General features: G+C 39.2%; 1 protein-coding gene across 4 annotated transcripts in view; it reads right to left on the bottom strand.

The window, feature by feature from the left end:
* The window catches only part of LOC129729567 (UDP-glucosyltransferase 2), a 121,357-nt gene that overhangs the window by 20,891 nt on the left and 86,482 nt on the right, over window positions 1–13,984 (bottom strand). For all 4 annotated transcript variants that reach the window (XM_055688233.1, XM_055688235.1, XM_055688234.1 and 1 more), the window contains 2 exons: window positions 5,713–5,896; window positions 5,344–5,640 (listed from right to left, as the gene is read on the bottom strand). In XM_055688233.1, the coding sequence (XP_055544208.1) occupies window positions 5,344–5,640; window positions 5,713–5,896 (481 nt within the window). The remainder of the gene's footprint in view (window positions 1–5,343; window positions 5,641–5,712; window positions 5,897–13,984) is intronic.

Raw genomic sequence — 13,984 nt, 5'->3', positions numbered from 1 at the left:
TTTTCCCAGAAACCGGAAGTCGCCATCTTGGTTTTCAAAATGGCATTTGGAGACAATTTCTGGCATCTGAGCGTCATTCTGGTTCCGGAAAAACCCATATTATATTTGGTATATTAGGTATTCGGTCATGTTCGGATGATTTCAAGAAACCGAAAGTTTCCATCCAAAAGTTAAAAATGGCGTCTGGAGTCGTTTTTTGGCTCCTGTGCATCATCCCGATCATTTCAGGCTGTTTATCGGAAAAAAGGTTGAAATCTCCCCTTCAAGAGGACGAAAGAGTGTCAAACCACCATAGCAATTTGAATTTGATTTGCATGAGAGCCCTCCCATCCAGAAGTGGGAGAGGGATCTCTCGAGATGTTCAGAAATTTGTGAATTTGTATGGGACCCCTCCCTTATAGAAGAGGTAGCGGTGTCTGTTACTACTGTTTATTTTTTAGGTATAAAACTCAAACTTTCGATTTTGAAACAATGTCACCCCATAGAAGGGGTGAGATTGGGTCAAAGTTAATGTATTTTTAGCAAAATTATAGTTCATTGCAACTGGTGGCGAACCAGCCTGTGACTGAAAGCCACCTTAATAAAGTAATTATATGTTTATTGCAACTTAACTATATTTACGGTAGTTGTTAACAAAACATTCAAGCGTGCATTGACGTATTTTGGTTCGTTCAAGCTAACGAACAAAAAAGGATCTTTTTTGGCACAATCTCGCCCCGGCAGACGGTACTCGGCAATTTTAACATACGTAAGTACTCGGCAGGGTACCCGGGTACCCTTCAAAAATGAAATGCTTCTTACTTCCTCAATTCTCGACCGATTTTCGATATTGACCCGTCTTAAGATTGGAAAATTTGTCTATTTTACTTATACGGGACCCAAAAAGGCCATTGGTCCCTAGAAGGTTCTCGTAAATCCGGATCTTGAGGACCATGTTCAAGATCGGGAAGCTGTTCCGAAATGGCCATTTCGGACTAAGGCTGTGCGAGATTTCGAATGATTTCGTAAAATTTCGCAAAACTCGAAATTTCCCGAAATTTCGCGAAATCTCGGTTTCGCGAAATTGCCGAAAAATTTCGTTGAATTTCGCTAAATTCCGCCTAAAATTTCGCGAAATTAAATTTCCAATTTCGACGATTACGAAATTTCGCGAGATTTCGGACCAAATTTCCGATGCACATTATTTTGGTTTGTGCTCATTGCGACTATAAATTAAATTGAATATATCTCAACAGATATCTGGTATACTAAGTCAGACATAGAAAAATAAACTCTCAGCCGGTAATTTTTGTTTTTAAAGATAAAACCGTAACATCATGCGGGAGGTATTTTTTATTCACGCAGAGCATAAAATTCATGTCATCACTGAAGTCATATTCGAGGAATATGAAGCCGTCCAAATGCGCTACAAGGTTTCTAGTTATTTGTTTGTAGGAATAAATTTTAAGCATCTTTTACGTACATTAAAATGTGGTTATATTTGCAGCCCACAAGGTTAAAGAGGTCACTTTTAGTCTTTCGTTTAGGAGGGCACAGCAACTTCTGTCAAAACTAAAGCTCTGAAGCTCTATCTTACAGGCCAAATGTTCTATGCTACTCGACTTGTAAACATATTCAAGCGTTTTTTCGGATTCTCTGTGTTAGAGGACTCCTCTTCGCACACCGTAGTGTATTTAAATGTGTTTTTTTCAGATAGTTCATTGCTATCACTAGGCTGACCAGATATCTTGCCTAATAGTGTGCAGACAGAGTGATCGATGTGTCAAGCAGGAAAAGTTGTAATTGCCTGAATTTTTAGTATTGTTTCGAAACACTCTGACTTCAAAGTCAGCATAGGTTTCAAAATTGCCAGGTTCCTTACCAAAAATATTTTAAACGTGTTACCAAAAAAGTATACTTTATCAATGAATGAATAAAAAGTACATGGTTCGCTCTCGTTGAACACATAACTGAGGAATGTTACTCTTGTTTTAGGGGACACGAAATTTTACAATGTCAAAAACAAGTTCAGATTATAGCATAAAAGTGATTCTGACTTTGCACTTGACGAATATACAAGGTAGAAGAAAAGAAAGGTTAGAAAGAACGAGAAATAAGAGAACGAAGATGATTACGAATAACTTAATTGAGTAAAGAGAAAACTATTTGTTTGTTGCATTACAACATTCCATTCTAACTGTTGATTGGTTGAAAGAAAAATAATTTTTGGTTTGTTTCAAAGAGTCCGTTCCCAAACCACGTAGTCATATATAGGGAGACGGGGGGTTATCAAAAGACCACGAAAAATCACGTGGGGGGTGTGGGGGTTAACGAATAGACCACGTAGTCTTTTTTCTGACTTATAATTTTTTATTGCCACTAAGAACGAAGCTTTCGCAATTTTTTAATTAATAAATTTATTTGACACGACTAATTAATAAGTGTCACGGAAAGTTTGAGAGTTGTCAGCAATTAACTGTAGTCAAATTTTTGAAACTGTATCTATCGAGGTGCTATTACCTGCAATCTAATCTGTATAAATGAATGCATCAAGATTTTAGTTTTTAACATTTTTGATTTTCTCGTCATTATCGGTTTATCGATATCTGAATACCTACGTTACTCTTCGTACTTCGTTAGCGTATGCTCCAAAATTACAAATCATTGTAATGCTATGTTTCAGAAACATTTATTTTATTTTTCGAAATTTCGCGAAATTTAGAGACCAATTTCGTTTCGTCTCGAGAACTCGAAATCCACCTTGATTTCGTTTCGACTAATTTGGCGAAACCGAAACTAAGGGTTAATTTCGTTTCGTTTCGTTTCGACACCAGGAAAGCCAGTTTCGCACACCCCTATTTCGGACAGCTTATCAGTTGGACTCAAAATTAACGGTCAGTTTCGTCCATAATTGTACTAATTTGTCTCACCGGAACATGCTCCCGAAAATCCGGATTTACAGGAACCAGATGTGGTCACTGGTATATGTCGGTCTCGGATTCTAAAAATAGACAGATTTTCAAATCTTTTGATAGGCCGAGATCGAAATACGGTCAAGAATTGAAATAACAAGAAACATTTCATTTTGTGGGTATCCGGGTACCCTGCCGAGTACTTATGGGGTGAAAAAACTCGAAGCCTTCCCTGCTGTTTTAAACAGTCTGATGATGATGACTCTGATGAACAGTCTGATGATGAGAAATCATTCTATTCCACTAGTTAGGAGCATTCTATAAGTTTCAGCTGACTGAGTTGAGGTTATCCTTGTTTTTTTTTCAAGCAATAAAGTATGAAAAGGTGTCTGGGTACCCTACCGAGTAAATAACGGTTAAAAATATTTTTATCGCCAAAACGACTTGTTTGATTGGCATAGTGTCTTCGGCAAAGTTGTAGACAATATTTTTGTCCTTCCAAAAATATATGCTTCTCGAAAAAATTTATATTTTTTTTTTCAAAAATTCGATGACGCGAGGCATAGAACGCTAGACATAAAGGACAGCAGGCATACGGACACGAGGCATATAGACGCGAGGCGGAATGGACGCGAGGCCGAATGGACGCGAGGCCGAATGGACGCGAGGCCGAATGGACGCGAAGCCAAATGGATGCGAGGCCAAATGGATGCGAGGCCGAATGGATTCAAGGCCGAACGGACACAAGGTAAAGGGGAAGTGATGTGGAATATGTTATTATCGTCATCATCATCACAGCCCTCTTTCAATAACATTTCGCTTCAAAGTGTCATTTGGAAAGCGGCCTTTAGACGACTCGCTGTTCGAGCGAATGCTGTCCTTAGTCGCTACCGCTCGTTCGGACTTAACTAAGGGAAGAAAACTCTGTTTAGTAGACCTAGCAAACCAGTAGATCAGTCGTTTGAGTGCGAGAGGCCGCCGCTTCCGACGGCGGGTCGGCGGCCGGCTCGGACTGCGGAAACCACGGCGGCTTAGTGCCGCCTCGTTTCCTTGCCCTCGATTATGCGTCTTCGCCGCATGATTTCAAGAAAAGTATTATACCCAACTTAAACTCTTTAGGAATATATTTACACCTGAACTCATAATTGGATCTCATGCGATCGTACAACATCGCATTCGGCCTCGCGTCCATTCGGCCTTGTGTCCATTCGGACCCGCGTCCGTTATGCCTTGTGGCAGTATGCCTCGTATCCGTTATGCCTAACATCCATATGCCTAGCGTCCATATGCCTCGTGTCCCGTCTCCCAAAAATTCATAACTTTTTTTCTTGATTTCTCTATGATCGAACCGGTTTCATTGTTAAGGTAATCTTTTGTAGTTTTTATGACAAAAAAAAATCACATTTTCACAAACTAGTTATGATAATTGGTTTTTAATTTTTCTTTTCAAAAAACTTTTCAAAACAACTTCTTTTCAAAAAATAATTTTTTTAGAGCTGTAGATAATCAGCATTGCTGAAGACATCACACTGATCAAATTAACCGTTTTGGCTCTAAAAATATTTGTAATCATCGATACCTTTCCAAAATAGCATTTTTCAATAGCTTCTCAAATATGAGTCGTGTTTCAAAAAATCAAACCAATAGCACAAAATGGCATCTGTTGCCCATATAAATGCCAAGTTTCAGATAAATAAAAAATGACAATTTGAAAAAATATTAAAATTCGGACAATTTCGTAGAACTGTCAGTAGTCAGTAGTGAAAAACAGTAAAAAAATCTAAAATTCAGCATAGAACTGTTGAAAACTGTTTTTAGATAAATAAATATTTACTACTGTCGAACATTTTAGGTGCTACAACGCTATATTGTATCGCTCTTTGTACCCGAAAAGCTATCGTCGATCACCGTGACAACCTCAAAAGGTCACGATCAATGAAAACATTGCCAATCTAAACTGTACAATATAATAGTCATGTCATATCGATTTCATCAATTTTCTCTTCGCGTGACTGTAGCATTGTATCTACAACCATTTCCCCTAGGGTCGTTCGACTATCAGAGGGAATGAAGCCGGGCTAGTGACCGACGAAGATGAGAACCGTGACATTTACCTAGACAACGCATCTAGCCCTGTGATGGAATGATGTTGATGGTAATGATAATGTTGTTTCCCTTTTCGTTCGGATTGTTGTCGTTTCAGTTGTTGGATGATAGGCGTAATCGATGTTTTCGCGCTGTTTACACGATCGAAGCACCTGTCGTCTCCCACCCTACCCTACGTACCACAATACGATTGATCAAAGGGAAATTGCCTATCTTTGATGCCGGCATCATCAGTTCATGTTACAGCGTTGCATGTAGACCTAGGGCTATTATCGACAAACTTATCGACCTTCGCATTAATTTAAATTGATGCGATGAGCTTTACATTTGCACTTGTTGTACTTACGATTTGCACCGGTAATATGAAGATACTGAAGATGGTGTTCATGACCCGTTGAAAGAAATCCATGTCATCGGTCAACGGTCGATAAAACACCGGATTTGTCGAGTATGGTGAAGGGTTTCCAGCCAGTGACATTGTTCCGGTATAGAATCCGACCGTGTTGATGTACATATAGGGAGCACCCAGGCGGTAGGCCAGCGCTAGTGCACACTCCGGATAGGCTCCGTCCAGAATCAGTAAATCGAACTTCCGTCCGAGTAGGTCCATCGTTTCCTTGTCCTCTAAGGTTGCGTCGCAAGCCTAGGACAGAAGAAATCCTAGCTTAAAAAACATTGCAACAAAACGAGCGATGCACCGCTTCGGAACACTCACTTGCCACGCGTACCGGAAGACATCCCACATCGACAGGGGCAGATCTCCGCGCATCCGGGCCCCCAGCAGATCCCAGTTGGTGTAGTTGCGGATGTATTCCACCAAGCCGGACGGGGTAACCTCCTGCAGACCGTGGACGGCAGAGTCCGCCGGGAAGCCACTCATGAAGGTGATGTTGTGACCCCTGTGAAAATATGAACAATCAATGTTATTACTGAATAACAATGGTAACATATTTAATTAGTTTGAAATGGTTGAAAAAAAGTTCCTTTTGGTAAAAATAATGAAGCTCTTGAAGGTCAAGTCATTAAGTTCATAGAGAACAAAACTTCATTCCCATTAAAAACAGTCGAGACAAAAACTACCATTTTATCAGCGTTCCGAACTAGAAAATAATCTCCAGCGAAAGCAGTAATCTATTTGCTAATTAGGTTAGTTTGTCCCGCATGCAGCACATATGATTAAAAACGGATTTCGCTTTTGCTTGACAATGAACTTGGTTTATGAATGTGCAACCGGATTTACCAAGTGCAAACAAGCAAGCCCCGGATAAAACAAAAAAAAGTCGGACGGAATGTCTACCAACGGATTATCACCGTCAGACGGGAAAACTCGAGTACGAAAAAAAGAAAACAAAGTGCATTGGCTACCACCCATTTTGCGGGATTTTTTATGCTATCGCCAGCATCAGAACCATCGATGTTAGCTCGAACCAAGTCAAGAAAAACGCGCTCGTTTACCGGGGTGATGATGCTCATGATGAGGACGTAAGCGAATTGCAGTAAGCCCGCAGCTAGCTAACTAGCAGCGGTAATCCTTTGGCAATGATGTTTTAGAATGCAGCGATAAACGAAGATTTTTCTTCGTTCGTCCTCCCTCAAAAAAAGCATAGACATTTGAAATGCAGTGTACTGTGTCTGCTCTCATATCTGCGGTCCCCGTGCTAACAGAAAGGAATCCCATTTTAACGAAGAACCTGACATTGAAGTGGCATTTAATCCCCGCTGGATTGTTAGACCGGATGCGTCGTGTTTGTTTTCAGTTGAGCGGACAAAAATGTTGATTCGGCGACCTTACGAAACAAAGCGCACTTATTAGCACCGCTTTATCAGGTCCTATGCACTAGCTTTCAATGCAACTGAAGTTCCGTTGCTACAGACCGGTGATTGCGAAAAAAAATAATTTGCTTTTAATTGGTCGTTCCCAGTAACAACCGATACTAGAAAACAGATAATGGGTCATTACTGTCTTTCTGGTGACCACGGGCTAGCCGTCGGTATGGCCCTTTCAGGGGACTAATATTATTTTGGTATCTATAAATAGCTAACAGGTCGCGCTAAGGAGTTGCACGTATTGCAAATGGGGAAGCTTTTTCGACGTCAACAAGGCAGGGGCAATGTTTGATTGATTGACCTTTCTTTGAGGTTATAATGTTATTGATATTAAGCTAAGCTGACGTACTTCAGAAGCAAAAAAACAGAATTCAGACTTCAGAAATGTTGTGGCGCTATTGAATAATATTTGATTGGGTCGAAATTTTGCGTCCATTGGTTGAGAAAGAATGATCAAAATGGAGAGAGAAAAAACCAACGACAGAAAGAGAGGAGAGATTCAGATAGAAAGAACAAAGTTAAAGTGAAAAATATAGATAAAGAGAAACAGATATTGAGATAGACATGTAGAAAGAGATGTTGTATACAGTACAGAGAAATAAAGTTAGACACGAAAGGCGCCGTCCAAGTCCTTGCGGTCGTTAGGGAAATTTAGGAAAGGAATTGTTAGTCCGACGCACGTAGTTACGAGACCTATTTCATCTCTGCATCTCCATGAATGTCACATAAGGAGTATTTGTGTAAGAATTACACTAAATATCCCTTTTGTGAGTTAGCCACTCATGAGAAAAATAGTACACTTCACCTATTTGAATATAGATTCTAATAGATTTTAAGGTTCCCTTTCCGACCAAGCCCACATTGTTTTGGGAGAAAAAGACGGATAACAATACCTAAATCGAAACAATCTAAATATATAAAAATGCAGCTCTGTCTGTCTGTCTGTCTGTCTGTCTGATTCATATAGGCTTGGAAACTACCGAACCGATCGGCGTGAAATTTTGTATATAGGGGTTTTAGGGGTCGGGAAAGGTGACTAAGATAGTTCGAGATCCCTCCCTCTTCTGTAAGGGAGGGGTCCCATACAAATGAAACACAAATTTCTGCACATCTCGAAAACTAACCAAGCAAATGGAACTAAATTTGGCATGTGGATGTTTTTAGGAGTAACAAATATGTCCATGTTGATTCGACACCCTTCCCTCTTCCGGAAGAGAGGGATCCCATACAAATGAAACACAAATTTCTGCACATCTCGAAAACTAACTAAGCAAATGGAACCAAATTTGGCAGGTGGATGTTATTGAAAGTAACAAATATGTCCATGTTGGTAAGACACTCTTCCCTCCTCTGGAAGGGAGGGGTACCATACAAATGAAACACAAATTTCTGCACATGTCGAGAACTAACCAAGTAAATAGGAACAAATTTGACATGTGGATGTTTTTAGGGGTATCAAATATATCCATAATGGTTTGACACCCCTCCCTCTTCTACAAGGGAGCCTATACAAATGAAACACGAATTTCGCACCGCTCGAGAACCAATCAACCAAATACAACCAAACTTGGTATGTGAATGTTTTTAGGAGTAACAAACATGTCAATAATGTTTCGACACCATTCCTTCTTCTGGCATGTCTCCAAATACCATTTCGAAATCCAAGATGGCGACTTCCCGTTTCAGAAAAATAGCGGAAAAATGACCCAAAATGAGTATTTCCGGGATTGTTATGATGCACTGAAGCCACACTTTCGACCTCAGACAACATTTCGAATTGTAAGATGGCAACTTCCGGTGTCTGGAAAACAGCCGAAAATGATCAAATACCGCTCAATATGAGCGTTACTTTAATCAGATTGACGCACGGAGGCCAGAAATTGTTCCCAAATGCCATTTTGAAATCCAAGATGACGACTTCCAGTTTCCGAAAAACAGCGGATATGGGTGTTTCTTTAGCCAGATTGACGCTCAGAGGCCAGAAATTGTATACAAATGCAATTTTAAAATTCAAGATGGCGACTTCCGGTTTCTGAAAAACACCGGCATGTTAGCAAATACCACCCAATATGGGTATTTGCGAAATTGTTATGACGCACTGAAGCCACAAATCGACCTCAGACAATATTTTGAATTGTAAGATGGCGACTTCCGGTGTCTGGAAAACAGCCGAAAATGATCAAATACCACTCAATATCAGCGTTTCTTTAACCAGATTGACGCACGGGGGCCGGAAACTGTTCCCAAATGCCATTTTGAAATTTAAAAAAACAGCGGCAAATTACCAAAATACCCCTTAATATGCGTATTTCTGGAATTGTTATGATGCACTGAAGCCACAAATCGACCTATCAATCTCAGACAATATTTTAAATTGTGAGAAGGCGTCTTCCGGTTTTTTGGAATCAGCCGAAAATGACCAAATACCACCCAATATGAGTGTTTCTTCAACCAGATTGACGCTTAGAGGCCAAAAATTGCCTCCTTATGCCATTTTGAAATCCAAAATGGCGACTTCCGGTTTCTGGAAAACAGCAGCAAATGACCAAATACCACCCAATATGGGTATTTCCGGGATTGTTTTGACGCACTGAAGCCACAAATCGACCTTAAGACAACATTTTGAATTGTAATATGGCGTTTTCCGGTGTCCGGAAAACAGCCTAAAGTGACCAAATACCACCCAATATGAGTATCACCGGATCCATAATGATGCAAGGAGCTATAAATTGATTTTAGACAACAGTTTGAATTAAAAAATGGCAACTTCTGGGAAACAGCCGAAAATAACCGAATACTACTACATATGGATATGCCCGTAATCGAAATGATGTAGAGAAGCAAAGCATTGACCCTGGACACCATATTGAATTAGAAGATGACTACTTTCAGTTTCTGGAAAACAACGAAAATAACTGAAATGCACCCAATATATATCCGGAATAGAGGTCATGTACAAAAGCCAAAAGTCGAGGATATTGTCATTCTGATAAAACCAATCATTTTCAAACGATATAATCGAATCGCAAGGAATCAATGAATTTAAAATGTTTAAAATTAATAAATCAAACACTTAAATAGGCGGGACGAAGTTTGCTGAGTCAGCTAGTTCCTACATAAAAACACTTGCTTGCTCCGGTTTTTTATTTTTCGTTCCAGCTGCGATGTTCACACTAGCATTGTGAGCAATAAAACAATAAATAGGACGTTCAAAAAGCGAGAGAGAAGGTTTTGTTCAAGTCACCTTCCACCTACGCAATTATATGGGTATGGTCGGAAAGGGATAACACAACGCGTTACAAATCTCTAGATCTCTAGGAAAATAGTTAAAAATATAAATTTAGTCCGAAAAAATTTAGCCCTACGGAGCACCTTCCGTTGTTGTGTCGCACTTGCAAGCACGACTCAGACTGACTTTGGTCTCGATCACACAGGAGTTATCAGCATCAGCTTACTCTTCTGTGTGTGATGAGACATTCCTTCCAGTCGTAAAAATAACGCTTGCACAGTAGTGTGTGTAATTAGGGATGAGCAATAGAATGAGTCGGTAGTGGAATTAGATACGTATATAGATTGTGGAACAGTAGCACCGTCCCCCGTAGTTCAATTGGTCAAAACACCATGCCGGAGACAGGAAGATTGTAGTTTCAAGTCCCGTCGGGATGCGGTATATTTTTTCAAATCTGTGTCATATTTCCAGTTCGCTTATTTTTCGCTTCCCCTGCTGCACACATTGTCTGCAATGAACTTGAATGTTAACGGGTAAAAGCCGTTGTTAAAAATAGAAATTTAGTTCGAAAATAAATACAGTAAAGCTATCGATATATAAGCTAAGCTGAACGACACTTTGCAGCTTAAAAGAGCTAAACGAATCTTTCGGGTGTAGTCCGGTACAGAAAAAGTTTGGGTGTAGTTCGGTAGGTGAGAAAAAAAGCCACAGGGCAAAAGTGTAGTCCTTGTGTAGCTACACCGTATAAACGAATTCAACATTAACTTCTGGTTTTCGGATGATGAATAGAACGTCTTCTATCTGCTATAAAACGATTTCCTCTCTACCAGAGTACTCAACTAGATATACACACTCTCACTCTCGCACGAACTATCAGCAAATAACGAGAAAACGAGCAAAAAAAACAACTCGACAAGCCGAAAAAAGTAGATCTTCAAATGAAATTTTCACTTGTAGGCTAGCTTGTTTTTAATGAATTTCAAACATTTTACACGCGACGCCACAAACTAAAAAGCCTGCACAAATTTCACTAATATCACACAAATAATTCAAAGTCGTTAAACACACACACGGTTGAAAAGCACGTTGCAGTCGTTCAGTACTGTGCTGCCTGTTCTCTCTTAGACACGAATAAAAAAAGATGTAGACAGAAAAACAGAGATGGATTGTATATAGTGACATTTCAACTTTAAAATTACAATAATGATATCAAAAATAAAGTTGTAGCGGATAAATGTGTTTTAGGCAAAAAGGCAAACACACTTTCCATTGGTAATCTTAATTTTTTTCAAGTATTCAATCAATAATTTTTGCATGAAAATTTCCTCAAACGCTCTTAACCCTCTAGTGCCCAAGTTAATTTCCAGACGGGCTTTGGTAAAATCACTATGAATCATTATAAACACTTTTTAAGTATTTATTAAAGCTTTTCAGAACTTCGACTGAAGCCCGCCAAATGGCGGCATTGGGCACTAGAGGGTTAAATATGAGTAAAGATTTTAGTTTTATTGCATTCAAATTCTTCCCAATTTTTCAGAATTATATTTAAGCATAGCAACATCAAAAACATTCAGCAAATGAAGATTCTGTTTTACGCGGGTTTTGAAAGTTTAGTGTATAGTAAAATTTACGCCGTGTCCCTCTATTTTTTCTTTTCTTCGTATCCAGCAGGGTTCACAATATTCCCAGGAAACGGAAATAAAAAATCTCATTTCCTCGGAAGGAACCGAGTATGAAAAAAAAATCTTTTCAAAAACGCGATTTAAAATAAAGTTTTGTTCATAAAAGGTAACAAAAAATCGTTTACTATTTCATTATCAATTCGCATGAAAAACGAAATGAAATAAAAAAAAATCATATACGAGTTCACATCAGAACTTCGCGATCGATTTTTGTTGCAAACATTTGCAGTAGAAGGGGTTTAAAGGGCTTCCATGTCGTCAAATAATCACTTTAAATCCGCTGACAATTTTCGATTAGGCACAAATAATGTAATTTTCTTAACTTTCTTACTTAAGTACGCTAAAAATCACCACTGGCGTTTGAATTGGAGAATACTTCTAAATCACCGATTTAATCTCTTCCTACATTTCATTAGAAACTGGAGGGTCCAATTGCTATATTTGCTCAAAACTCTGTTTGCTCGAACGATGCGATGCGAGTTAAAAAAATGAACTCCTTAGCAAATATAGTTTTTGACAGAGGCTAACAAATTTTGACCATCATTTCAAGCAAATAATTGCTTCGTGTAATGTCCACTTTAGTGCTGCTAAACAGTTTGATGTCGTCAGTTCCGTGTTTCGATAGATTGTTTAGTTTTATTGCACTTTCGCATAGAAAAGTATAATGAATCTTGCGGAATATTTTTGGGGAATGCGGGAATCCCGCAATTCCGCGAATCAATAGTTCTGTTCCCGGGTTCCGGGAATCCCGGAAAAAGATATTTCCCGGAAAATTGAACCCGGGATTGCAAACCCTGGTACCCAGAATAGGAAACGTTACCATCCTCGGACGATCCAGGAATGCTGCCATCTTCAGATTCGACCTCGGAATTGCTATTTCTCTTGTCAGGCTTATACTTTTTTCCCGTAGACTACCGATCCCTGCTTGAGCTTTTTTCCCGATCTGCACTGCCTAAGAATCAGCTTGCAGGAAAAAATAATCAACAGATTCTTCGTGGTGTGGATTATAAGTCAGATTTTTTTTTTCAAAGCCATTCAGGGTTTCAAGCAAGAATTACATTTTTTTGACTATCCAAAACGTTTAGCCATATTAAGTTTAGTACGATTAAAAGATGAAAAAATTATGGGTAGTTACTTTGCTGGAGACAGAGTACTATCTTCGATCCTAATAAAGTTATTCGTGCGATGAAAAAACAATGTTTTAAGGTGTTATTTTGTCTTTTTCCTTCATCAGTCTGTTTCAAAAAGAAGTACACAATAAACTAGTCGGGCGTTTCGGCTGTTTTTCCTTGAAAAAGGCCACCAACAACTGTCGAAACGTCGGCAAATTTGACTGTAGATTATTGTGTACTTATTTTTCAAAGAGACTGAGAAAACTATAAGACGAAATAATACCGCACAACTATTACAAGTCATTCGCTTCTATGCTATCGTTGCGAAAGGAGGCATTGAACATAGCTCCCCTTTCTTGTTCGCTCGAACAAACAGACGGTACGCGTCGCCTGTGTTTTTGGTATAGTTTCAGCAGTTTCCCTCTACCATCCCCTTTAAAGCAAAGCCTTGGTGCTACATTCCGTATCGGAACTCGACCTTCTGTTTATTATACACAGACTTCGCAGCCAACTGTTAAGTGTACAGGACAATTGCGGGGCTAGCGCTATGATCCTACTGACACTAACAGTCTCTCTCGAGCCGAGACTCGAACCTACGACGACTGGCTTGTTAGGCCAGCATCGTACCTCGAGACCAGCTGGGAGTACCTTTACCTCTCCTTTACCTAGCCCTAAACAAAGGGTACCGGTAGTAAGGGTAAATGCTTACTCAGATGTCTCGAAAGGTCTCTAAGTTTTTTTTCCGGTCCAAAAATAAGCCATTAAATATTATTCGAATTAATCGTTTATATAAAGTGTTCGATGAGTTAACTTAATCCAATTACTATATATTCACTGTTTTAGGCCTATATTTTCTATATTTTTTTTTGATTTACAGCACAATTCGCAGGTAAAAATAACACTGCTATTGATTCTTTTTCGATAATGTTTTGCAGAAGTGATTACAAATAGAGCTTTTGTTTTACGCAGATTGCAGAATTTAGGCGGTTTGTTCTACGTGAATTTCGGCATTAATGCTGTGTTTTCTTTTGCGCTACGCATCTCTCGCTTAAAAAAGGCTTCATTGTACAATCAAATTTACTTCATTTCTATTTCTATATTTGCTTCGATTATGGACATCCTGATTGATGCAATTTA

Source organism: Wyeomyia smithii, chromosome 3 (assembly GCF_029784165.1).
Source record: "Wyeomyia smithii strain HCP4-BCI-WySm-NY-G18 chromosome 3, ASM2978416v1, whole genome shotgun sequence".
NCBI lineage: Eukaryota > Metazoa > Arthropoda > Insecta > Diptera > Culicidae > Wyeomyia > Wyeomyia smithii.
This window is presented reverse-complemented; position numbering and strand designations above follow the sequence as displayed.